The 27338-nt window shown below is 41.2% G+C and overlaps 1 protein-coding gene across 3 annotated transcripts; it reads right to left on the reverse strand.

Annotated features, from left to right (window-relative positions):
- Positions 1 to 1252: 1252 nt before the first annotated feature.
- On the reverse strand, positions 1253 to 22337 carry UBXN2A (UBX domain protein 2A). 3 transcript variants are annotated; one of them, XM_066545837.1, is made up of 7 exons: positions 22218 to 22337; positions 16703 to 16756; positions 15153 to 15288; positions 13249 to 13358; positions 11538 to 11678; positions 6664 to 6828; positions 1253 to 2578 (listed from the first exon to the last, which is right to left on the reverse strand). In XM_066545837.1, the coding sequence occupies exons 2-7, from the start codon at positions 16741 to 16743 to the stop codon at positions 2290 to 2292; spliced, it is 882 nt and encodes a 293-aa protein (XP_066401934.1). In that variant the 5' UTR covers positions 16744 to 16756; positions 22218 to 22337; the 3' UTR covers positions 1253 to 2289. The 3 variants fall into 3 exon arrangements, with proteins under 3 accessions (XP_066401934.1, XP_066401931.1, XP_066401933.1); XM_066545834.1 differs by lacking the exon at positions 22218 to 22337 and adding an exon at positions 20469 to 20525; XM_066545836.1 differs by lacking the exon at positions 22218 to 22337 and adding an exon at positions 20130 to 20360.
- Positions 22338 to 27338: the final 5001 nt, after the last annotated feature.

Genomic DNA, 27338 nt, shown 5'->3' on the forward strand with positions numbered 1-27338 from the left:
TTCTAGCACTGATCAAGCCACTTATGCTGTTATTTGACCAATGCAAAATTGCTATCTACAGACACTACAGGTAGCTAAACCAAAACCAATTAGATTTAGGAAAGTCTTCTATTAATTTCAAAGATTTTATCCAAATTAGGAAATAAATTATTTAATTACAGTTTGTTGCCTTTAAATAAAGACAGTTTCTAATCTACCATGGGATTAATGCAGCCAGCATCACTTCAGACTTCCTCAAGACTTTCTCTCATTTTGTAATTAAGATCATAACACTTTCAAACTGCAAATGCACTCTCAAGTACACCAAAGCTGCAGTCACACAGCTGGTTTTAGTCAAGCACCTAACTGTCCTATCTCTTAAAATGCTAGTAGCAGACATGAATCAACGTTAAAATACAAAATTTACTGCTCCTTCCAATGGATAACAAGAAAAATTTACCCACTTCAGAATTTTACACCCTCCCCTTCCATTTCAAACTTACACTATTTACTTCTTCCAATTTTTGTGCTGCAAATGCATGAATAGTAGTACACTGTTACTTTTGACATTTCATGTGCCTTTTAGATAGAACAACTGAACTCACAATCAACCACATGTGCTTTTCTAATACTACATTTTATATTAAGATAAATTTGAAAGCACTGATCAAAATTCCCTGTTCAGGAAGCTCTGGGTACTGAGGATTGGAGCTGTGTATGTACACAGTTTGTTTTTTCAATTTTAATAATGTATTTGTCTGCACATTTTTTTTTCATATAGGAGTCAGTGCAAGAACAAAGAAAATTTAATTGTACCACTTGCTACATAAAGCCGAATGGCACAGTAGCACAGGAAGTTTATAGCACTGGAAAGTATTTAAAGGCATAGTTTCCAGAGAGTTGTTTTCTGAGGACACTAAATAGATATTTCCCCAGTTGACTTTCATTTCAAACACACCATGAGAGATGCTGAAGCAAACCAGTTTTATATATATCACTGGGAATGAAGGAGAGTACATCCCTACTGTGAAGTCTCACTACTTTTTAGAATAAAAGTTGCTCCAATTAAGTACTTTTCTATTTAGAACAAAACCAGGAAAACCCAAACCCAACTTTCACTTAACCACACAAAAGAAGTACAACCCCAACAACCATCCTTTGGCAGAGGTAGCACAGAGGAGTCAGGACTTGCTGAAGATCCTGGGATATGTCTTACCTGGAGATTTTAGTTCCATTCACAAACCCACAGGCTTAGTAAACACAGTACAAAATATTAAGTCTTTCTGTTGTTTTCTCTTTCAGCAAAACATGGAGTAGTTGGCTACAAACTTTATTCCTCAAGTACATGAACAGCAAAATAAAAGATTTGGATGGAAATGGGGTAAAGTGGAGAGAAAAATGTCAGTTTTCAAGTAAGGATTTTCAACAGCTTTGAAACTTGACCACATGCAATTAGTGTCTCCATCAGCTGGGCAGTTCAGGACAGAGGCAGATAAACAGTACAAAAACAACTGTGTCCCTCTCAACTACTACTCCTACTTGGTGATAGCCAAAACAGCTGAAGTTTCTGTGTGACAAAGCTACAAGTGGGTCCCTAAGCTGATGAGCTAGGTAGTTTAACATCACCTGATCTGCAAGACACCCGTAGCAGCCCAAAAGAAGCAGAAACCACTTCAACCATTGGTAAGAACAATTCCTTCAGAGCTTACTTTGAGGCACTTCATATGCAGTATGCACCAAACTATCTCGTTTGTATCTTCTCACACATGCACCTAACCACCATGTGGAAACTTGACAGAACATTATTACACTGCAGATCTTGTGACAAAAGTTACATCCTGAAGATTTTCAAGGTAGAGTTCAAATGTGAGCTTGCTTGCAGTACTGGTTGTCAAAGAGTTACTGTGAGAAGAATGCAAACTGCAGCAGTTTACACTACAATGTAAGTGAAATGTTTCACTTTAGTCCAAAGTGCAAAAATAAATACTATTTTTCCTTAAAAGGTGCTATCAGTAGTTAAGTCTCAGAGAACTGTTCCACCTAGACCCACTTATTAAATACTAAGAAGCTTTTAACCTAAGGAAATTCTAAGGATGATCCGCTGCACAGTTAGCTCTGCTACATTATACAGCCAGGCTCTGACTACCCAATGTAGCTGAAAATACCTCTATTATAGCAGACGACAGCACAGCACCCATTCTGCTCTCTAAGAGCACAGTGCATGAGGATGTGAGGGCATCCACATATTGCTGGTTACATTTTTGGTTTTGCCTAGTTCACCCTGCAGATAATTTTTGGTCAGTTGTAAAGCTAATTTGATCGTGTACTATTGATAGCATTTTTTTGCTCATTCTTGAGTTGTCCATTAGGTGTAGCAGCACTTTTGTAGTCGTTGTCAGGTGCTTTTATCACCAAGAGTCTGAAAGGTTCAGTTGTTTTCCGAAGTCTCTGAACAACAACGGCGTTTTGCAACTTTGCTTCCTCAAGCGTGAGTGTCTCGTCCTGCAGCTCTCGAAAAGGCAGAGAGGTGGTCAGTGTGAAGGGTACACTTCCCTCAGATCCTTGATACTTTGTTATGAAGTCTCTGACATGGCTGATTCTGAGAAGAGAGAAAGAAAAACTCAGAGTTTTGACACTGCAGTCCCCACACACGTGCATAACACACACAGCCACCATGGGACAGGAATGCAACACCACTGCATGGAATGCCTGAGAGCACAGAACTAGAGCAATACAGATGAGGGGGTATCTTGAAATGCCTGATCCACTTGGGAGGCAAGGACCAAGGTCTGCATGCTCTGAGTAGTCCCAAGGGGCCAAGCATGAGTGTCTCTGTCTCTCTGCGAGCCTCTCAGGAGCCCTTGGCCAGTCCCGAGTCTGCAGACACCGGGGGCAGCCCCGACACGGCCGACAGCGGGGAGACACTGTCTGTGTGTGCCCCGAGGGTACTGAGGGCATCTGGGCTGGCAGGGAGACACTCTCTGTGCCCCAAGGGTGCTGAGGGCACCTGGGCTGGCAGCAGGGAGACACTCTCTGTGTGTGCCCCGAGGGTACTGAGGGCACCTGGGCTGGCAGGGAGACACTCTCTGTGTGTGCCCCGAGGGTGCTGAGGGCACCTGGGCTGGGGGGAGACACTCTCTGTGTGTGCCCCGAGGGTGCTGAGGGCACCTGGGCTGGCAGGGAGACACTCTCTGTGCCCCGAGGGTGCTGAGGGCACCTGGGCTGGCAGCAGGGAGACACTCTCTGTGTGTGCCCCGAGGGTACTGAGGGCACCTGGGCTGGCAGGGAGACACTCTCTGTGTGTGCCCCGAGGGTACTGAGGGCACCTGGGCTGGCAGGGAGACACTCTCTGTGTGTGTGCCCCGAGGGTGCTGAGGGTACCTGGGCTGGCAGGCAGACACTCTCTGTGCCCCGAGGGTACTGAGGGCACCTGGGCTGACAGCAGGGAGACACTCTCTGTGCCCCGAGGGTGCTGAGGGCACCTGGGCTGGCAGGCAGACACTCTCTGTGCCCCGAGGGTACTGAGGGCACCTGAGCTGGCAGGGAGACACTCTCTGTGTGTGCCCCGAGGGTACTGAGGGCACCTGGGCTGGGCGCCTTTGCAGCACAAGAGACACCACAGACATCGGTAGAAGAGAAAGGGCCGACTCTGAGCAGGGGTTAATCCAAGGTTTTATTAGGATCCCAAAGGAGCTCCTGCACCTCAGGGGGCCTCCTGCCGAGAGCCCCAGGAGATGTGCCAAGGTCACATTTAAAGGGAGGTGGAAACCAAAAGTAGATAACATTTTACCAACCAATGAGTGACCCTAAGGGATGGATGCTGGGGGATAGACATATAGGGGCACAGCGTATGGGGCAAGGCTTGGGGGGCTGACTCCCAGCCTCTGGCTAATCACTCGATGACCTGGACGGAAACTTCTGGATGGAGGGGATGGGATGCTGAGTGACTGACAGAGAGCCAGGGTGGGCATTTGGGGATGATCTCATCCCGGGAGAGGGATAACACAGGTAAAGGGAGGGGGGTACAGTCTGGGATAAACCATTTGGGAAAAATACGGGGATACAAAACAAAACTACTTCAAAGTATTACAAAATATAAAAACGCACTACAACACATGAGTATGTTATTCTGAGCACTCAAACACACCATTGTGGCTCAGATGGTAGTTACACACACCTACCATTTCCTAACCACCTGGTGGAGCTCTGACCTGTGGGTCCTGTAGCCAAGAGCTAGAATAAAGATGCCTCCAGTGTGTGGTTCATGTGACAGAACCACAATAAAAATTAAGAAAAAGGCTTTGCAAAAACTATTTGGACAGCTGATACATTGACTAGGACTAAGTATGGTCCCATCCTCCCAAAGCAGGGGCATGGTGAACTCACTACAGACTCAATCTATGAAGAGCCTTGCAACAGCTGAGCAAGACATAAGTTTTGCTGTGGAAGAATCAGGATCGACTCATTTAATTAGAAAATGAAGATGAGAAGATACATCTGTATGAATAAAATAAACATAGTATCAATGTCCATTCCCTGGTCCTGAGACCAACTGGCAGACTGGCTGCTGGGAAATTCCTAAATTTATCCTTCCTCTCCCCCCTGCACAGGGTCTCCCATGAGGTTTACTGTCTCCTGGGAATGGTCCATGACCTGAGCTAACAGCTGAGCCATGGATGGTTAGGTATTGACTGAGGAAGTGCTGGCTGGCTTGGGGCAATGCCATCCTAACATTTTAGCAGTACAGATGCCTGAGATTTTCCAAGCCTTAGCCACACTCTCCAGGACAGACACAGCCAGCAAAACAAAAACTGATTCCTGTGCAACAGACCTCAACACAGAGACACTGCTTGGCCTTGTAAGTCAACAGCCTGAAAAACCTCAAGCAGGACTAAATTTTTGGTTGGACATTTACAGGTGTCTGCATGCATTATATCAAATTTCATTGGGTTCTAAGAGCAACTCAGGCAATTAGCCACCAGCTCTCTGCTTCTGGGTGAACAAGTTCCTTTCAGGCTCCATACTTGATGCTCCAAACATAGTAAGTGCTGAAGAGGGGACACAGCTCAATCCAGGACACAGCTCTGTGTGCTGTTCCTACCGTTCTGCTCTCCTAGCTGCTGCACTCTCATGTCTCAATTCCCCACACTGCAACATTACAATGCTTCCTGTGCTTCTGCTCCCATCTTTCACCAGTAATCAACTCACATCTAAGCCAGCACCTACACAATCTAACTGCCAAGAGCTATAAGTCATCAATTTACCCAGACACTGGGTAATATGCTACATATGTGTTACATGCTATTAATCTATACCTTAGTTAACAAATAGCTGTCTTGTGCACTGAAAGGAGTGCTGTGTATGCAATCATCACTCTTAAGGGTATTGCTCTAAAAGGATTTCCCTCTAGTTCTTATCAGGCTATACACAAGTACTGTGTACAGCACAAACGTGCTGGTCTTGTGGCAAGAGGCTATGTTATGATGGAATATTTATTGCACAGTACTTCAAAAAGAGCATTACACCAATAAAGCTGTTTTTCTGCTTATCTCAGATGTTTTTTTCCTCTCAAAAACACTTAGCAGCTGTTCAAATGGTTATTTACTATGAAGACAAAACGCTTCTAAATATACTTAAGTGTGTGGGACCTGGAATAATTGAGATATGAAGCCCTTCAATGAAGCATTGATAATTAAAATAGCAATTTACCCTTCAACAGTACATCACAACAGTGTTTCAGTTCATAGATCAGGCTGCTAACAGTAATAAATTAGTACAAGTCAAAGAAAATACTACGGTCATTAACCTTCAAGAGCTGAGCTTTCCTTCTGACCAGCCACAGACATACAGAGTTTATCTTGACAGCAGCCTGGGTTGTATTAAATCTGTAATACCTTTAAACTGCTTCACAGAGAAGCACAGGCAACATATCCTTTCCACGTGACATGAGTGTACAGTACTTCAGTGATTTCTCAAATTCAGAATTGAGAAAGGTCTCTAAAGACAGTAGCTCTGCAATTTAATGGTAAGGTGTTAATCCCACTTTCTCAAAGCTCCTTCATACATGTGCTGTGCTGACACCTTCTGACATTATCCTCATTTCTAAGCCTTTTTGGGAATCAGAAATTTTATTAATTAAGAATTAAACATACTGTGTGCATTCTGTTCTGTCCATGTTGACATGCAGGGGATGAACCTCCCTGCCCAGTGCACCAACTCCAGCCCTCCCCAGAGGTTTCTCTGGCTTAACTCTAAGTCCCTTTCTCCAGCTCTCACATGTGGTGCTGCCTATGCCCAATGACCAGCAGGTTTTTTACTATGCCATTTGTTCCAGATGTATTTGTTTTGTGAGAGATCTATCATGTTAAAAGCTATTTCTTCTAGTAATGAGCAATATGTACACCTTAAGTTTCACTAACCTACAAAGAACTCCTACAGTTTCCTCAGATTTTCCTTTACACTCAGCTATGACCTGACTTTTAACAGTTCACATTTCTCTTATGCTTGCTTGTCAGCTAAAAGGTTTCTCAAATTTTCAAAGATTTTCCAAATACAACTGAAGGGCGGTCCAATGCTAAGTGGACTGAGGAGGTAGACTAGTCATAAAAATTAAAGACTTAAATGTACAGGCATTAAGATATATAGTTCAGATGCAAATATATATGACAGTTAAATAAATTCTACCTGTGAGAAACATTGAATTTCTGAATTATCCTTTCCCCATCAGCTAACCAGATCTGGACATTGGTGATAGGCTCCAAATCATTCAAGGGTACTAAAGGCAGGTGTCTTTTGTCATCAGGTCCTGGATGATCGTCTCTCACTTTAGAGATTATCTTTGGAGTAGCACTGAAAAGAAAAGTCACATGAGGTTATGGCTTCTGTATTCACATGCAAGCTCAAACTTCCCCCCAGACCTCTGCTTCTGGAGCTTTCTGCCCCATAGCAGAATGTGCTGATGACTTTTTATTTTAACAAATATAGGAACAGTAACATAAATATCAGCTTTTTTCTTTCTTCCTTATTTATTTCCTACATGTATGACATTATTTTCACTTACAGACTAAAACATGCTAAAGAATTTCAGTTTGCTTGTGTTTAACATTTTTATAAGATAGAAAGGAGCTTTAAATATCAGAGGATTAAATATGAATATACAAGAGACAAAACTGTCTGAAGATTCCTCATCCATTTTTGTACTCAAATCACACAGGTGAAATTTAAAGGGGGTTGAGTGTTGAATTTGCATACTCAAAGTTAATTTTCAGGGTAATGTGATTACAGTAATTCAATTTAACTGAATGTTGTTAGCCTTGATTTAGACTCCAGCATCATCTATCTCAGCTTAGAAGAATTACTCATCTATCAGAAAAATTGACTTAATGTGAAAAACCCAGACTGATGCACACAGCAGTTGGATTTTTTTTCCTAAGGCATTTTCCACAGCTGACCAAACCACAGGGGCAAAGGTTCATAAAATGACTTAACAGAATAAATCAACCTCAGTCCAAGTGCATAGTCTTAAAATACAAACAAAAAAACTGCTGGCAAAAAATGTTATGCTGAAGAAATGCCTAGAGCTTAGTGCTTCTTTCATGACTAAGCTTGTTCAGCATGTGCAGTTTAAATCCTCACTGGGCCTGATCCAATGGGCACATTCTCAGCTCCCGTGAGTATAACCAGATGTTTGCTTGCAGAACAATAGCAGTGATTTAAAGGAGTTTCTCCTCTGAGCTCAGCTGTGGTCACAGACTACATGAGCACTTACACGGCAGTTTGCAGAAAAGCTCTCTTTGCACAGAAAATTGGTTCAGTTACAGCTTCTTGAGAGAAAAGTGGGTAACTGAAGTCCACAGAGTAACAGTTGTAACTATGTTGCACACCTGCTTTGCAGACAAACCCCGTTCTTATGTTCTTGTACCTGTATTAGTTTATTCATAAGGCGGAAAAGTCAAAGCCAATTTATTATTAGCTAAAGACTTAATATGTTCAGGCTAATAAAGCTGGAGTCTTAAGTGCAAGTTCAGTCAGAGCTATTTCAAAAACTTTTATTGCCCATTTAAGTGCTGCCCTAACTTCTAGGTTATTAGCCAGCAGAGGCACTTTTTTGTATCTTCCACAGAAACAGCAAAAAGAATGAGAATCAAGAAATCTCATTTCCAAGTGAGCAATTAGAGATGTTCACTGTGACTGGAGACAGGTAAAAGGTACAGAACTGTTTTGCATTACACATAAATCAGCTGGGGCACAAGGACTTGGCACCAACAAATTACAAGAGGCACATCTGTAAAATATTCTGGCATTTCTAGTACGGGTGATGTACTAGCACCTACCTGCCTCACAAACAGCTTCTGTTCGTGCTTGACCTCAATACGAAATAAAACTTAATTGCCCTCCAGATCAGGAATAAAAGCTTGAGTACCAGCAAGATAATTAAAGTTACAGTTTTGCAAGCAGAGAAAAAAAAAAATATTTTCAAGTCATACTTCAGTCCAGCCATGCCCAGCTCTTGCTGTTCAGTTGCTGGTTCAGACACTGCAGAACTCCTGTGAGTGAGCTGCCTCCAGGACAGCAGAGGCTGCAGATGTGTCCAGCTGTAGGGTCTGGCTCAAGCTGGGCTGGGCTACATCAGTCTCAGCTGTAGCTCAGACAACTGCCTAGAAGGACACAGATTTTGGTGTCATTTCCAAACCAACCTCCTTCACAGTCACATCTCCATATGCAGCAGGCACTGGAGGTGATTCTTTCGATAGCAAATGTGTGTGAGACTGAAGCCAGCACATTAAATGAAGCTTTAAGAGAAAGTTAGAGCATCTGTATTCATCAAGATCTAAAGCACTTCTATATGTAAAAACTTTTCTCTTGCAGAACTGACAGATAAAGCCATCTAGTGGTGGGAGCTTTGACTAAAGCCAAAACCCAAGAATGTAATTATTATTAGCCTGAGATCAAAGCATTGTAACTCCTTTTAAGGCTTATTCTTTTATAAGATTATCAACAGAAGATGTAAACTAGAAATTGAAGAGACCTAAGAGCATCCTGTCAATTTTCTGACAAGAAAAAGTCCAGCAGTTAGGTGTCATGCCTTACCCTGACTGATGGTTAGGCAGCTTGACACACAATGCTTTAGCCTAATGAGGTTACAGAGCAAGCTTGCTTTGCTACAAGGGATTTCAGTCAATAGTTCAATTAACATGTTTCTGAGGCTGTCTTGGAGATGCATAGATTAGCTCAATAGAAAAGTGGGGTTGAAAATCTAGTCATAAATCCCAAACTTTGAAATTCAGCTGGACAGTGATAGATAAAACAGAGTATACCCATTAGTTACACAGGTTTGTAAGGCACATTGGAAAATTTTGATATGTCTTACTTATTTCTCCTGTAGAACAAAAAGGCAGAGGATCAAGCTTGTCTGAGCTATATCAACATATATGTTATTTCCAGATCCTCCAACTAAAGTTCTGAGAGCTAGTCAATAGACCAATTCAAAATGGTTCATCCATTACAAAATCCTGGAAACACTTGACAAAATATACAAGATTAATTTTATAAGTTTATTTGCTAAGCAGAAGTTTAGGTAGGCTATAAGCTAAAGTAAACTCTTCAGTCATTTGTGTGATTAGTCAGAAATGAGAGAAACAAATGCAACTGTAGAAAAGGAGTTCTATAGCTTAAAACTTGTTCCAGGTCTCAGTCAGCTCTGTTGCTGCCCCACAAAGCTTTTCTGCTCCAAGTGTGGTGTATTCATGCAATGGACATCTATCAACAGCAGAAAGTGAGCACTACTTTATGGAGTAGGAATACTTATGGCTCATGTTTCCAACATCAGCCCTAATATCAACTTATTTTTAAGGAAAAGGCTTTGATAGCACAGCACAGAATAGACAAAGAAGAGTAGGAAAATAATAAAAAATGCTGAGCAAGTTGTAGAATGTCTCAGTGTACAAGACCAGTGAACCAAAATTCACAGATTAGCATGTTTCTGAAACCTAACTTGCCTACTGGGAAGCAAGATCATTACTTGCTGTAGGCATGGCAGAGCACAAGAAGTGACTGAACAACCTAGCATTTAGCACTGCTTAGCAGCACACTGAAGATCTTTTTGGTTTTGTTATGAACAGCTCTACTTGTAGATATAACAAGGTTAAGTTCTTGACCCCTGTTTGCTCAGGATTTCCACGCCACCAAAAGCAAATCTTCCAGCATCTCACCTATCTCTCAAGGGAAGGTTTTCCCACTGTATCTACTCAATGGTCTGTACTACAGAAATAGATGAAACTCATAAAACAGATACTTGCTTCTCTGAGTCAGCCTGGAACCACTCACCCTTTACCTTTATCAGTCTTTTGCTCTGCACATTATCATCTTCCCCTGCCTCAGCTGTTCTTGCCCAGGTCAGGCTTTCCCTCAGCACAAGCTCTGGGCCTTAGCAGCCAAACCCTTCCCACGTAATTGAAACAAGCTGTTCACCTAAGGCTGCACCACAGCTTAGGAACTCCAGGCTGCAGGTCACTCAGCAGTGCCAACTGGTCACTGAACATGTCCTGGTCCCTAGGCCAAAGTCTGCTTCTATAGGCACACAAGTCTTGCATGACAGGGATATTCAAGCAGATAATGTGGCTGGAGTAAGCAAAAGTCACAGGGATCAAATAAACGAACTCCTGGCGTGTTGCCCTACAACAGCCTTCCAAAAGACAATAGTTGTTTGGTCGTAAATCAAGTCCAGATTCAGCATCGGCATAAACGGCTGACACGCTCCAACTACAAAAAAGACATGGATCATTGTAGAATGCTAAAATGCCTTACTGCAATACATGCATGATTAATTACTGAACAATTTTAAGAGAATGCCAATAACCTCTTACTTCTTTGGTTCTCTTTATGGGATTGTCATATTCCCCCCCTTCTCAAATTATTGCTAATACAGCTTAAAAAGAGATTATTTTCTCTAAAATCACGGAATAGAAGAGTGACAGCATTTCAGCTGGAAACAATTCTGCTAATATTGAGACCTTGAACAAAGAAAGCCAAGAGCTTCCTGGCTGTATCAACACAGCAACACGTCCAGTGGATTGTGGGAGCCAATTATCCCCCAAGCTTCATGGAGAGACACCAAGATGCCTGCAGGATGGAGCATTCACACTGTCAGCAGATGCTGGAGGAGAGCAGCTTGCTCAGTCTGTGGAAGAGATGGTGGTCGTTGTGGGGCACATAAAAGCAGCCTGCCAGGGTCTGCAGGAGGAGGTGATGCTCATTATGGTGGACAGAAATTCCAATGAGAGGCATTCCGACTGGATATAAGGAAAATATTCTTTCCCATAAGGACAGTCCAGCACTAAAGACTGCACAGCCACTGCACAGCCTCTGCTCTTATGGGATTTCAAGACCCAATTGGATAAAAGCCTAAGTAACCTCATCTGTCTCCACAGATGACCCTGCTTTGAGCAGGAGTTTAGACTAGAAAACTCCAGAGATTGCTTGCCATCTGAATTTTGATCCTTCACCACAGGTATAGTTCCCTTCAGCTACTCAATCATAGATCACACCAGCCTACTCACCTTCCTAATCTGTAACCATGTCCAGAAAAGGGATGAAACATTGGCTTTTTCGATGACAAATACACCTTATCCTTTTTATCTTCCACTTTCACTTCTACCTCCTCCTTATCAAAAACTTTTTGCAGCTCAAAAGGTAGTTCCCTTAAGAAAAAAAAACAAAAGGTCAAAAAAAAAGTACTATGCTGTTTTCAGTACACAAAATAGACCAATGATTAATATCCGTTCAACATTTGGCCCTTCAAGGATGATGCTTTTAAAAAACATCTTCACAAGTATTTACTAAGAGTTAGGTTAAGTACATAGCATACAAATAACTTCAAGTTCCTGAATAGCAAATTAACTAGAAAGTATATAATTAAAAAACCCCTATGATGCAAGTTGTTGAATGATGTTCAAATTTACTCAGCAGTCACCACTCTAAACACATAATTTGTAGGAAGTTCAGTGTTACCATACACTGCTGCAAAGGGTTCAATTATTTTATCTCCATAGGAAAAAAAAAAAGAAAAAGGCTTTTAAAGATGAAGAACTGAGTTTACACACAATGTATTTAATGACAAACACAGATCTCAGCTTCTAAAAATGATATCATCACTAACAGCTCCACTCTTTAGTGCAGTAACATCAACTTGGTAATGCTTTAATTGCATGAAGCAGAATATAACAATGCCTTTGTCTCTGAGCTCTGAGGCAGACAGTACAATTTTGGGTGGTGGGGCTCAGATGGCACAGAGGCTGTACTGAATGCTTCTCCTCCATCAATGATTATGCAGAAACCATCTCATAATTAGCATCTTCACAGGCAAACAGTGGAATAAAACTGGCAAACTTTTGATGAATGCACACAAAGGGCTTTAAACAGTGCAGTTAACTGCTATTACAACTAACACAGGTGACAGACATACAGGAGAAATAGTGTAAAATTAGTATTTTTGGCGGCCTAGCAAAATATGGAAAAGAAAAATATAATGACTTAGTAATTTCACATGCTTGATAAGGAGGTATTAAATTACATTATCCATAAAATTATATTCTTCTCTCCATTTGTACATGGTGAGGAAACAGACTACAAACTAAAGGCTCAAAATAACACTGCTTAGTATGATCAAACTCCTTTTTTAAAGCAACAACTGCAAACAGTAGCAGAAATCAGGACAGCATGTAAACTTTTAATACAAGGAAAAATGTAAGATGGCTATTAACACAGGAATTTATGCAAGATTGTTATATATACACAACAGCAAGTTTGTACTTGGAAAAATGTCAGAAATGTAAGACTGATCAGAGTTACTTGATGATACACAGAACATCTGTGCCCATTTTAGGCTTTTCATCAACAAAAAGAAAAAGACCATAAAACCAGAAATGCTCAACCCCTTTTGCACTGAGTTCATTAGTCAAAATACCATTTGATCTGTAGCTCTTATTGGGCACTGATTTATTCTTTATTTCATTGTGCACCTGCTGTGCCCCCTGCCAACACTGGCTTTTATCTATTCATCAGCAACTCTACAACTACTGCCACTGAGAGCTGTGTTAAACCTGTTGATGTTCCAACAGCCATTAGCACTGCAGGAACGAGACTGGCAGGGCCTGTGCTCCTACAGGGACACTGCAGTGCAGAAAAGCCACGTAAAAAATTTAGAGCATAAGCTAAGTGCTGCCCAAAGCACATTAACTCAGGCTGGTTAAGAACACAAAACTCACTTACCCCTTTTTAATGGACTCCAAGAACTGCTGGTTTGCAACATCAGTGTAGCTCCGAAGTTCGCCATCATTTACCGTAAACCCATTTTTCCAAAGTTTAATGATTACATCAACCTACAGAGTAAGAACAGTTCTCATTATAACACTGATGAAAAAGAAGCTTGGTACACACACATACCCTGTGATTATAAATCATCCACTTCATGGACTAAAAATACTGAGAGCAGGCTCACTGTAATCTGCCTTGGCCCCATGCCAACAGGCACAGCAACTGCAAGGGCTAAGTGACATTTTTAAGTATCTTGTGTCAATCAGGGTTATAAACAAACCTTCCCCCAATCATTCTGGCTTCCTAGATCAAGAACACTCCTTCAATTCAGCAGAGGAAAAAAAATAAAATAGCTGGACTATCCCAGCCAGCTGCAACTCTTCAAGAGCTAATTTGAGAGCATACATGCCTGGTGTTGGAACACCAAGTGCCAGAATAGTCCAGCTGGGGATTTATTAGGGTAAAGCCTTGTTCCAATCATTCAGGAGGATTTTCTCAAAGTAAAGGCATTGAGATTATGCATGCAGAAGCCTTTCACTCAGGAAATGAAGCAAGTATCAGAAACTTTACTTTCAGACAGTCATATACTTATATTACCCTAGAATTCCTGGGCATATTCAAAACCTTGGTGGTTAGGGGAATGAAAAAATAAATTCTCAGTAATTCCTTAACTTTGCCAGAAATCATCCACTACTCCAACCTGTAGCCATTGCAATGTTTATTGAAATCTCTCCAACTGTAAGATGGATATTTGAGATTGTATTTTCATATTAATGCATCATGCCATTTAAGGAAGTATTTGGTTATCGAGGTTTGATCCCTGCAATAACACTGTCTTGGCAGATACTTGGCCACAGATGAGGCCACAAATGCAGAATTCACCTCAGCTGAAAATTAGTTTGAATGAGGCTTGATAGCACCTGACAAGTTTGTTGTTTTTTTTTCCCCAGTTTGACTTGTTAGGTGATTGCTACATAAATAAACAGCATGTGCAAACTGCTGAATAGAATTCCTTGTCTTTCCATTGGGTGATCTGTCAAAAGAAGCAGACAGCACTCAGCAAGATTAGATTCCATCAAAAACTCTTGTGTCTCATGGCACCAATGCATATGGAAAGAGTTCTAATTTTGGGAAGGTTCCTCTACAGTGAGCCAGAATGCAAATTTAACATGGACTAATTATTCCATACCAACTTCCCATTTAAGCATTGACACAACTAATGCCATGAAACACTATTTCAGGACTGCAATTTAAGATATTGCTCCTGACATTTCATTTCTTCCAGGGTCAATTAAGGATCTATGAACATAATTTCTAGCAATGCCCACTCCAAATTTCTTTTTGTCATTTTTGTCCTACATGACCTTTTCTCCCTCCCCTTACCAGTCACTGATGAGTAACAGAAAAACACGAAAAGGACAGAATCACTGAGATACAAACCCACACTGAACATCCCACGACAACCATAATTATATGAATAAGACCAAATGAAAAATATTTGGGCTATGCCTCTGCATAAAAAGGCTGCAGCTCCTTAAATAACTTCTTATATAACAGTACTTGTCATTCCTTGAACTCCTGCTCACCTCACTCCTTCGTAATAAAGCAGAAGCACATAAGCTAATGCCAGCATCAGTTCTAGAATGACTCTAAACCAACTATAAAGCAGTGAGAGCCAAAAGCCCAGCAGCAAAGGCCTGGCTGACTGGGAGATAGGAGGCTGTTCCTACAGCTTTCTGAATTCTGTATTTTTTTAATGATGGACTGGAAAACAATGCTGGACTTCTGGCATCTGTTCTCCAGAATAGTCCTGGACTGCTGTTATAACAAACATGACTATTTTTTTCTTCACTGCCTACCTGGTTCTTGACTGTAGTCGGGGGCACACACATAGCACCAACCTTCTGAGCTTCTTCAAAAAGGTTATCTACAAAGTAGTCACAGTTTTGTTCTGTACCGTTCAAAATCTGATCATCAGTTCCTGATTTACACACCCTGCAGAACAAAGACAGAAGCATAAATGACTTCTCAGAGGACACATTAGAAGACAAGTAGGTACCTCAGAATCTCAGTACCAAGAAATATAGAAGGCACACTCTCCTGCACCCAGCTTACTCAGTTTACTGAGTATAAACATCAGGTCAACTTTGCATTGTGCCTTCTCTATAAACTTCTTACCAATCTCTAACTGCTACAATTTGCACTTCAAAAGCACAAGCTAAAGAACGTCATCAAAAAAGATGAACTAATCTATGCAAAGCTTCTAAAGTTGGTATCAGAGCCAGGAATGCAAGTTAAATTATTCAGACTTCTAACCATCATACACCTAGCTGCTCACCAATGAAATGCTTTCCTTAAAGCATTTCCATGATACGGCTCCTTTGCCATAAGTTAAAAAAAAAACCAAGAAAATTGCCGTAGGATTTACTCATCAACCCCCAACTTGAACTTCCCCATTCCTAGCACCATCCCAGAACCACCATTACTGTTTTGGACTGTGCATTAGGGAAACTCAAGTAACTCAACACCACTGGAGCACGCTGAAGAAATACAATGGAAGCCTTCAACACTGTGGAGATTGCCAGGATATTAAAAAAGATGCATCAATCATATCTTTTTATAAAACACTGTATATGTGACAGCTCTTTGTAAGATTTTCACCAATCAAAATGCAGAAATATGCAACTGAATGATTATCTCAGTATAGGTTCTCTGCATAGTAAGAAGATTATGCAGCTTTTCATAAACATTGCAGGAGTTACTCCTAAGGCAGATTCAGAAAAGTCTGTTTTCAGCAATTCAGAAAATAAAAATCCCAGCTCCTGAAAAATTATCCAATTTTACATAAAACTCTGCATTGAATTCAAGAGCAGCAATACTTACTGGAATGCTAATTAGATACATTTGCATAAAATTGAATTGTTTGCAATGCACCTATGCACCACTAAGAATCCCTGGAGATTAACATCTTAAACAAAAGAAAACCTCAATAACTTTAAAGAAGAAATTTCAAAAGTATGCTGTCCACATTTTAGTTTTCTAATAGAACAAAAGAAACTTGAAGCATTAATGTAGGTATTCACTATGCTTTACCTCAGAAACAGAATTGGAAAAGCAAACACCTCCGCGTCAGATGCAGAGCTGCACAGTGAGTTAGCAATTTGAAAGGCTGCCTTGCCTTTAAATATTTTAAATTAAAATATTTACACAGCTTCTTGCATCTAGGAAACATTTCAGGTATATGAAAAATCTTTCAGCAAAACAACAGGATTTTTCTGTATATGTGGAACAGATGAATACAGTAAAAATACTGTATTTTAGAATTTAACATGAAGTTTGAAAAGTAATGACAGGACACACAAACAGCAATGGGAAAGGAAGACAAAAAATAGGGAGAACTGGCACCTACCATTCTTTCTTTACAGTTTTGATATTATCCATGTCTTTCATTCTGGTGCTTCCCCTAATTACAAAAAGAAAATGGTTTAAAGCCAAAACAAAACAAAATGCCTATCACACTTTGTCTCCTTTTGTAGCTGAAGCACTCCTTATATTTTTTCCTGTGTTGGTAATACATTTAACCAGAAACCTCAACCTTGCCCCCCACCAAGTCTCCAGATGGTTCTTTGTTTTCCTGCAGTTTCTAATTTAATGACACATGAACCACACATCTGTGCCAGACATTCAGGAGCAAGGTTACTTTTTCATAAATGTACAAAATACATTTGACAATTATACCAGTATGATGTGAAAACACATGCCCATACTCCTGTAAAGGGAGGGGAAAAAAATCACAATCTTTTCTGAGTGGCATGGTTTAAAACTTCCCTGATTTTACACAGCATTATGAGATAGTTGCAGAAAAACTGCACTGCCACTGCAGGCATTTGAGTGACCTTCACCTTAACTGTGCTTTACTTAAAGGGGCAAGATTTGTCAGGTTACCCTTCCTACCTTACCTCAAGACATTGTTGCAGCAATTCAGAAACTCTGAATTATCATTTCTGGCCTACTGTCAGCTGGCATGAAAATCTTGGATTTGTAAGTACTAAATATGATACAGGATTACTCTGCTGAGTCAAAAGAAATTAAGAATCCCACACTGATCTCATTACAGTCACTTTTGAATGCTCTGAAGAAAGTCACAGTAAGTCACTAAAAGCCAGAAACTCCCAAAAACACCCTTAAAAAATAAAATCACTCTAAAATTGGAAAAACCCACAGGAAACCAGAAATTTTCAGTTGCAACTGTGCTCGGAGAGTTAACCCTGACAACCACTGCTTACAAAGATGACGGCCTGCACCTGGCAGGTTGAGGATTAAGTTATGACATTGTGTGTGGCATCAAACTAAGCAGTGATAGCCATCACACTCCTGAACAAAGCAGGATGCACAACACCACTAATATGAATTTTACGTGATTTTGAGATCTAATTTAACAAGATGTGGAGTTTAGGGGAAAACAATGTCCACTGCAGCACAAATTAAAAAAGAAAAAACAAAAACCACAAGAAAACCCACCACATGCAGTACTAATTCTCCTTGGTACTTGAATACTGGTATTCTCTCAATTTGAAAGTTAAAATCCATGTAAGACACATTCTGTAGAAAAATATGTAAGCCTCCAAAAAAAACCCTACAACAGTCAACGTTAAATTTAACTGGTGCTGTTACATATTAAGTCAAAACGTATTTTGCACACCTCTGACATGTCACACAAGATGAGGCATAGTCTTTTTTTTCCCCCCACAAATGTTCTGCCAGAGCCCTACATCTATCAGGCAAGCCTGTGCTGGTACATGATGATTTTATAGGCATATCTGTTTATTGCTCTTGGAACTCCATAGTGAACTTGGGGAAAAAAAAAACCTCTCAGTATCAAGTGAGCAGAGTGAAACCAGAATGCTTAAAAAGTATAATTTTTTCAAACTTCTCTCAAATTCAGTTTTAACACTCTGGCGTGTAGGGTTTTTTTGTGTTTAGCCAAAAGTAATTATTTGTGGTTTATGTTAATGGGCTTATCTTCTAATCTTTCACTCCAGTAGGCTACTCCCCAAAGCAACAAGAGCCACCTCCTGCCATCTGCTTTTGTTGATCCTCTGTGACTTGTCATCAGAGCTGTTAAAAAGAAACAGACACAATGAAGCAGCTCTTCAAATTAGCTCTTTGGCTACATTAGGCTGGCCTCAAATGTGCATGAATAGTATTCAAAACTGGTCAGCTGTAAAAGCTGCTGTTCCTTCTAAAGTACAACAGCAATTACACTTAGAAGAAATGTTTGTGCTAATCTCTCTAGGTGAAGAATCATCCTATACAGCATATTGATGTTTATTATGGCCAAAAGCTGCTAGAACACAGCCATCAGAACGCACTGCAAGCACTTCAGCTCAGCGTGTCAACCCAGGCAGCACAAACCACCTCCTCCCACCAACTTCTGACAGACATCCCTAGCTGCTGCTGGAAATGGTGAGAATTTTGGTACGTAATTCTTGCGTCAGTGGCAAAAAGTACCTCAGAACTGAACTACCACCTCCAGAAACTAAATTTAAAACATAAGAAGCTGCTAATGCCAGCAGCCCACCACAGCTACATCTATTAATTGGGGTTAGGATATTCCTGGCCATTCCCACACAGCCCCAGGGATTTCCAGCCCCACCAAGATGGGCCACTGACCCAGCAATGGCCTTTCACAGCCAGGATTTTCAAACAGACAGCCCTCAATAGGCATATTTTTCCAGGCAAATAATTTTATGGTCAATACTTTTGAGCCCACACTTCTAGTTATTTTAACACAGGAGAAACAAAACACTATCTGTGAGGCTGTCCTTGCTGTGAAGGGCAGAAATACCCACAGAAGCACATGCAGCCCCCTCCCCTGAAAGCCTGCTAACCCCTTACTAACTTTGGCAGAACAAACTCTCCAGTTGAGAGCTGCTCACAGCACAGCACAGTCTGTCCCTGCACAGCACAGAAATTACAGCTGAAAATTGCACTGTACCATGCCACAGAGAGATGGGAGGCTACAGAGAAATAGCAAGTACAAATTAATAGCGAGATGAGCATCAAACCTAATGGCCTGAACATGACTGATGTGCTCAGGTACAAACCACAGCATTCACGCTTCCTCTCCAGCTGGAATGGAGGAAGGAGCTGTGCACTCAGAAAGAAACCTGTCCCCAACCTTGATGTCCAGGTGTTAGAAAGATACATTACTTGTCTGTAGAATTGCCTTGTTAAGGTTTAGGACTTGACATGCTTCAACTATCTCAGATCTAAAGGGGAAGAGGCTAAACAAAGCTTGGGAAGAAGGATATACTACTGACGGTGGACACAAAGAATGCACAATTTACAGGCCACAAGGACATTGGGCAGAACTTCCACGATAAGAAACTAATAAAGCCAGCTCAGCAACTGTGCTGAAATCACTTCCAAGTGGGTAAAAGGTAATTCTGGCAGGGCAAAATCACGACAAGCAACTTATAGATCACCAACTCAAGAAAATCACCTACCTAAAAGAAGAGAAAGACTGAGCACGCAGGCTACTTAGCATAAGAAGGAAGAGAATAATTTAGCCAATAAAGACAGAATACTCACTAATAAGACAACTACGCAAACTTGTAGCCAGTGAACATTAAATACTATGCTTGCTAATACGTATAAAACGTGAGAAGTTTTGATGGTCGTGCTGGCTTTGTGGATTTACCACCCAGCCCTTCTTTGTGCTCAGAACCACAAATAAATCAAGCACCTCGGCTCTGTGTGCGGATTAGCCTCATGCACAGCAGGTCAAAGAACCTATTTTGGGACAACCCCGCGTCTGCGACACCTGAACTCACCCGCACCCCGAGAGCCAGGCCGGGCACACGCTCCGCGCCTCCCGCCGCTGCCAAACCAGCCGGAAGGTATTTTTAGGCGATGAGGCAATAGCACGGTACGGACGCGGAGGCGGAACGCCCCGGGAGGGGCCAGGCCGGCCCCCCCCCGAGGGTCGCTCCTGCTGCGGGACGCGGCCGGTTCGGAGCAGGGCGAAGCCGCAGGGCGGAGGCAGCGGGGAGACTTAGCCCGCCCGGCCAGGGACGGCCGCGGGCAAAGTCCAAGCGCCGGCAGGAGCCGAGGGAGCGCAGGCTCTGCGGGACGCGCTGCCCCTGCCCAGCCTGTGCCCGCAGAGAACTCACCCGCCCGTCCCGCAGCGCCCAGCCCGGGACCGACCACCCGCCGCGGAACTCCTCGGTGTCCCGCCTTGAGCGGCGCAGGCGCGGCGGCGCCGGGCGGGGCGGGCAGAGCTCCGCCCCGGTACCGCGGGGGGAGCGAAGGGGTGTCCGTAAGCATCAGCACCCGCCGTGCCGGGGGAAACGCGGCTTCCCCGGGGATTGCCCTGAACTGCCCTGCCCTGTTCTCCGGGGACAGGCGAGGGCTGGCGTGTTTGCGGCCCACCTTTACGAGCCGGAACTCCCGCGCCGCTGCCCGGGCAGGACCTGGCACAGCACAGCAGAGATAAATATCTCTGCCCAGCCTGAGACTGTGAAGGCAGCTCTGTCCCGACTGCGGAACAAAGGACGCGGTCTGCGTGTCCGTCTGTCAAGCCGCGACATCTACGGGAGTGGGGAATGGTGCCTATGTTTGGGCACCTGGCCGGCCCCGGCGGGAGCAGCCGCACGCCGAGCCCTTTGCAGAGCGGCAATGGCTCATTGTGCGGCGAGCGCTAATTACGGGCCAGCGTTGACACATGTAAAAAGGAGCTCAGCCGAGGCCTCGCACCGAGGACAAAAGACCGGCGCGATGTCTGGGAAGCAGAGCTCCCGAGGGTGAATCGGACGGGAAAATGGGATGGGATCCTCGGGGAGGGAAGAAGGATTGAGCTGAGTTCCCTGCGCTGTGTTTGGCCTTGGAGAAACCGCTCTCTGCGGGACGAGGAGGTCCCGTGGTGGTGGTGGTGCCAGGATCTATGCAAGTATCCAAGGCCAACGCTGCGCAGAAGCTGCCAGCCCCTAGAAACATACATGGAGCAGGGTGAACGCATCCCTTGCACCTGCGGGCTGTTTAATAAGGGTTGGATTTTTTTCTCCCCCAATAATTAGTGATGCACTGTAAAACACTTAGAATTAACCTAAACTGAACAGCCACAACTATCTAATTCACACTAATTAATGGAAAATCCACTGCGAATTTACAAGTGCGATCAAAGGTAATTCTAAAAGCAGAGGTAATACTTCATCGAGTGTCGTCTTCACGTGGGACACGTTTCTGCAATCCCTTAATCACAACAATTAAAATCACATTGCTCAGAAATATTAAAATAAGATGCTTAGTCTCAAGGTTCAGTGATGGGTGAGTAACAGAAGTAAAATCTGACACTTGACAGCTATAATTTCTTTCTCTTTATAATGCACATCACAATGCACTGATCCTTTTGAAGACAGTTTGGATTAATTGTTAAGTTTTAACTGGATGAGATCTAATTAGAGCTCCTACTTATGAATCTTCAGGGAAGATAGTAAGAAATTTGCCTTTTGTTTCGGTTAAAATACATGGAGTTTTATATTTCAAAACACTGACTGCAGAGATTCTATTCTCCCCGGTTTTGTTTAGTGTTTAAAATACTTTGACATTTTAGAATAGAAGGTACTTCTTTGTTACAAGTGTTACTGATTCTATTAAACAGGTTTTATATATTTAGAACTTAAACCACGGATATCATGACTGTAGAGAAGTCAAGGAATTTACAAAACCCTAAGCTAAAACATCATAAAGTTGTTTTGCAATGCTGAACTGTTTTAAATTTTCTTTCAGTATTTTAAGTACACTATCTCCATGTCATTAAACACACAAGTTCAATAATATGCTTAACCCTTTCCTGGGGGCCCTTTCAGCAACAATTTGACCGACCCAAAGGTAAGCATAGAAGGAGGTGAGGTTAGACTTACCTGGTGTAATGGTGCAGGTGTCCTGGCTGCAATCACTTATTGCTTTAGAAGATTAGGTCTATTACTGGAAATCAGAGTACAGCTGGAGACATGCTGACCTACTACAATAGGAACCAGTGTCCTAGTGAATTTGGTTTCTTAAAAGCTCTTCTAAGTACTGCTGTCCTCCCTTAGGAGCCAAACTGTTGACAAAGCATAGGAGTAACAAAAATCTTAGGAAAGATCTGCAACTCTTGTATAATGTAAAGTATATTTTCTTTAAAGCTGGAAATTTTCAAGTTAGAGTGTTACAATCAAGACATCACTAAAATCCTTTTAGACTCTGTGCATTTAATACAGCTTATTCTCTGGCAGTACACTAGATGAACAGAAGCAAATGGTCCTTTTCTTACCGTGTGGTGAATAGAAGCAAACAGCCCAGACTGTGTCTGCTGAAAAACCTCTAACAGGGTATTCATGAGATGAATACAACCATCTCATGCCCCTTTGTCAGACGAGATCAAATGCAGTGGCGTGGAAGATAGTGACAACCCCCAGACTTGTTTTATAATGTAGGAGTGAATCTCAGTGTTGACAAAGTAAAGCAGGGTTTTAGCTGTCACTGCCAGACCTGTCAAGGTCACAGAAGAACCAGCACACACAGGGCATCTAAAAACAAGCAGAAAATTAATTTTGAAGGGATATTTTTAAACCTTATATTTAACAACGTTAGCCTATGCCAGAGAACACTGTCAGCTACCTATAATTAAACATCAGCCGTATTGATTGACCTTAACTTGAGAGAGGAGCTGTTGCCTGAAGCCTTTTGTAAGTGTGGGCACACAGAGTAGGAGCACATTGTAAGGGAACTGGGACTGCAAAATAAATAGGAGAACAGGGTCTGGTTATCCTGTAAATGGCAATTCCACTGACTAAAACAGCACATTCCTCTGCATAGGATGAGTGGTCCTTGAAGGAATGTTAAACCTTCTAGGCTGCCACACAGAGGGGAGTAGCTTAAGGAACTGATGTTTCTAGGAAGTCAGCTATGCACTGGAAAAGCAAGTCATTGTTTCATGGGTGAATCAGCTTTCATGCCAAGGGTATTAACCCCATGCATTGAAAGAAGTATCCACACATTGCTGGACTCTTGGACTGTAAATACACAAGAAAATTGAATATAGCTTCAATTTTAAAGTTTGTGTGAATTGCATAAGCCCATGAAAAATTCAAGGCAGCCTGAGCAACTGTTTGTACCAGATAACACACATTTGGAAATAATGTATGGTGAATTCTCAAAGACACTTTTAAGTGAAACTACAATGATGACATGGTGGTGTATTTTATGAGCTTGTTCTTGGACCAGTAACAAAAAACCACACTTCGAAACCTAAGATTGTGTGTGAGGACTAGAGAGATTTATGAACCAATAATGTTTTTGATGGACTTGCCATGTGATCCTAATCAAGCCATTATGCATTTGTATGGTGCTGAAGCTTATCTACACACATGTTTATAAATGCCTATTTTTATTGTGAGCATTTTAGGACAGAATCTGGTTTTTACTACAAAGCTATACTTCACTCAGCATAGTAACAGGCTGGCGGTGCTACTTTCATATGATTAATGATTATAAGCACCAAAGTGAGATGATTTGCCACTTTTGTCCAAGATGGAAGTAATTTACAGCCAGAATGATAGTGAAAAACAGACCCTGCAGATGCCTGGCTGCAATATCATCAGCCTATGAGTTTCACACAATTATTATTATTATTAGAAAACCTATCTACTGTGACCTTAGCTCAACAGGAAAAATATTATGGAAGCTAATGGCCAGATGTGATGGCAAGATAATTTTGAAATATTAGGAGGGAAGTTTTACCACTCCCTTTTAATGTTATCTAAGAAACCTACTCTCTGATCCCTCTCAAGCTGCACTGATGTTATCTAATGTAGAAAACAATCTTCAGATAGGTGTGCTGATAATGGCACTGGACATTAAGTGTTTAATTTGAAATCATAACTATTACCCATTTTTAAATGACAGTGGTAGTCTTCAAATAATGAGCCTTCTATAATAACATAGCAAAATGCTAGCAATGTGGAGTGATTGTATCATGTTCTCTGTTCCAGGTCAAGGTAGTACCAATCCTGATTCTTGCACACTGCTTGTTTGAAGTTTCCAAACTTATATCCCATGGGCCTTTCTTCATAATGGACAATTCTCAAAGGAGTAACCACAAAATCTTAATTTCCTAATATGCCCCTCAGGAAAAAACTTAGGGTGCATTTACAAAAGCAAGATCTCTTGTGAATCTTTTTTTATTTCAAGATTCAACTGAAACCAGGGGGAGTTGACAGCATGATTGAGAGGCACACATATGAGCTTATAAATAGAGGCCTGAAAAGATGACTTGATTTCCATTCTTTGGAATGTTACTGCTATTCAGAGATATTGCAAAGTAATCTCTGGTAAATTGCCTATGATTGAAGCAAATGGTAATTCACTGAATAGAGCCCTCTGGTCCTTACTAAAAAGAAACTCTGCAGAAGTTCTGAATAAGGGAGGAAGGACTTTTTCTTTTGTTGTAATTCCTGATTTCCTGGTAAAATAGGGACATGTGACAACAAAATCTTCCATCTCCAAATATTTCTTGTGTCATTAAATATCATTCACATAGCAAACAAGGTTTTCCATCCTGGGTAATTTTTTAATGTCTTTTTACATCATGATGTCCTGATATGACTTCATTCCCCAACTCTTTTTTAATGGAAAGGGACTCTTTTGCTCAAGTCATTTTTCATATTTTTCCAATTTCCCAGTGGTGTACCTGCCTTGGCAGATGGTGTGGCTTCTTCTTAATACATTTTTCAGATCCCTTAATCTCTTTTCTGAACAACTGGAAGTAAAAGGACATTGAATACTGCTGTAAGCTTCAGCATTCATTATAAACTGGTTCCATTTGAAATATGGTCCTTCCCAATGGCATTTATTTGTAGAAGCATTTAGACATCGGTCTGTAAGACCAAACTACAAATCTTGACACTGAATTAACTATACCTTTTTTTTTTTATGTAATGCATAGTGGAATGTGGCTTCAGTCCTTCTCCCCCTAATTTTTTCATTGTCTCTCACTACTCAGAGTTCTTACTTTTTTTCCCCCCAAGTATTTCCTGCACGTAGAGTGCTGAAGGGAGTCTGAATAGATTTCTAATGCTGTTCTATCTTCATATGACACTTGAACCAACAACAGATAGAAAAAATGGGAACAAGTAAATTATTGGATTAGTGAAATTATTCTAAATCCCTTTCTACAGTAATTCATCTTTCATTGTAAAAACACATTTAAATCTCTAAGTATGTGTGATATAAAATATTAATCCTATGTTAACATGTTCTCAGCATTAAAAAAAAAATCCAATCAAAGCTACCCAAGCAAACCTTGTAACTTATGATTGATTTATTTATATTGTCAGTACTAAAAATGGTGATGAGGCTGACATGGAAGCTATAAAGCCACAAGCTATTTCAGTCAAAATAACCAGCCACACCTTCTAAGAGGAACAAGACAACTAAGAAACCTGTAAATAAAACCATCTGTGAAAAGCAACACAGGGAGTAAACATCCAAAATGAATGCATGTCTTTCCATGTTTCCTACCATGCTAACATAATGAGAATGAAGCACTACAAATGTTCAAAGCACAGATCAGGGATTTTTAACTACATCAATCTCTCCACAGTAGTCCCTTTGGTGTCATAAAGAGTGCTCTCTGGGTATGGCTCACAGGAATGAGATCAGAACACATACACAAAAAAACCCAACAACAACAACAAAAAAAGGACATAACTGTGGTATAAATATCTAGCAAATTTGAATAAATAGCTTTTGAGTTGGGGAATTTCTGTTATTTCAAGCAGATCTGGTCAAGCACCCAGGAAAATCAGTTTGCTTGCATATTGACTAAGTTTATTTTACTTCTAACAAGTCTTCACTGTTCATGAGAGGAAGAGTGCTGGTTTGAATCAGGCATGTTGCAAGCAGATGTTATGCAAGCTTCCCCAAACAGTCCTGCCAATGACTGCAATCCTGAGTTATGACATTCACTGTAACTGCTGCAGCCTGGGCCCTTTTTTGGGCCACTCATCTGTTGGTTTTCCCAAAATGGGGATCTTTTTGTGACAAGTACAAAAACTTGAAGATCAACATTTGTTTCTAGACCAACAAGAATTTGAAAACCGTAATTGAGTTTCATGGCCTATCGGTACTACAGGACAGAAATGTTAAAGTTTATCATTTATCATTATATGTATGATGTGATACTGTTACTGAACATATCTTCTGGTGTTTGGTAAGGGGCAGTCTCTTGCAGATTCCTTCTTTTGAAGGCTAAAAGGATGTGATTTCCAAATACCATTCACAAAACCCCTTGAAGGTTTTTAATTAAAATACTCATTTAGCCTGCAAGTGTATGAAATTACTACATCCCTTCATACCCTTGAACAAATAAATTTAGAAACAAAGGATATAAAACCTACCAAAACCAATCTCATGGAGCAGAACTACTCTAATTTTGAAAGACACTGGAGATTCTGGGACAGGAGATGAAGCACTGTTGTTAATATAGATTACAAGCTCTAAATAGAGAATGTCAGATGAGACATTACAGTTCCCATCCTGAAACGTCCTGTATTTTGGAGTATCTCATAAAACTAAAAATTTGCTGCTATTCACAGTAATTTTTTTTATATTTAAAAAGCTGAATTTCTTATTATAAAGCCTGATGTCATTGTTGCATATTTTCTATTTTTAAGCACACATTCTACCATACTTTTACAGACTGTAATCTTGAAGAGAAAGATGTGGGAGTATGCAGGTAAAACAGAATAATAGTTTTTTTAAATTTATTGTTCTTTACTAAAAGATTATCGCACTTTCAATCTTTAAACAGTAAAAATACTTTGAGAAAGCTTGCTTGAGCCTAACAGTCAGAGTCACGTGCTCAGTAATTTCATGATACTATTCTTTTTGGTTAAAGAAGTAAGAAGCACTGAAATGACTTGCCCAGCAGTGCCAAACCAGTCAGTGTGAAAATTAAAAGGTCGAGACTTTGTCACCTACAGCTGTATGCTTGTTTTCCT

Source organism: Molothrus aeneus, chromosome 3, assembly GCF_037042795.1.
Source record: "Molothrus aeneus isolate 106 chromosome 3, BPBGC_Maene_1.0, whole genome shotgun sequence".
In the NCBI taxonomy this organism is placed as follows: domain Eukaryota; kingdom Metazoa; phylum Chordata; class Aves; order Passeriformes; family Icteridae; genus Molothrus; species Molothrus aeneus.

Bases quoted from the DNA above. Each gene is read 5' to 3' on its own strand.
- UBXN2A (XM_066545837.1), bottom strand. From the start codon at position 16,743: ATGAAAGACATGGATAATATCAAAACTGTAAAGAAAGAATG. The intron at 15,289-16,702 runs GTAGGTGCCAGT...TTTGTTCTGCAG, and splicing joins AAAACTGTAAAGAAAGAATG to GGTGTGTAAATCAGGAACTG. The intron at 6,829-11,537 runs GTGAGTAGGCTG...TTTTCTTTTCAG, and splicing joins CATGGTTACAGATTAGGAAG to TGCTACTCCAAAGATAATCT.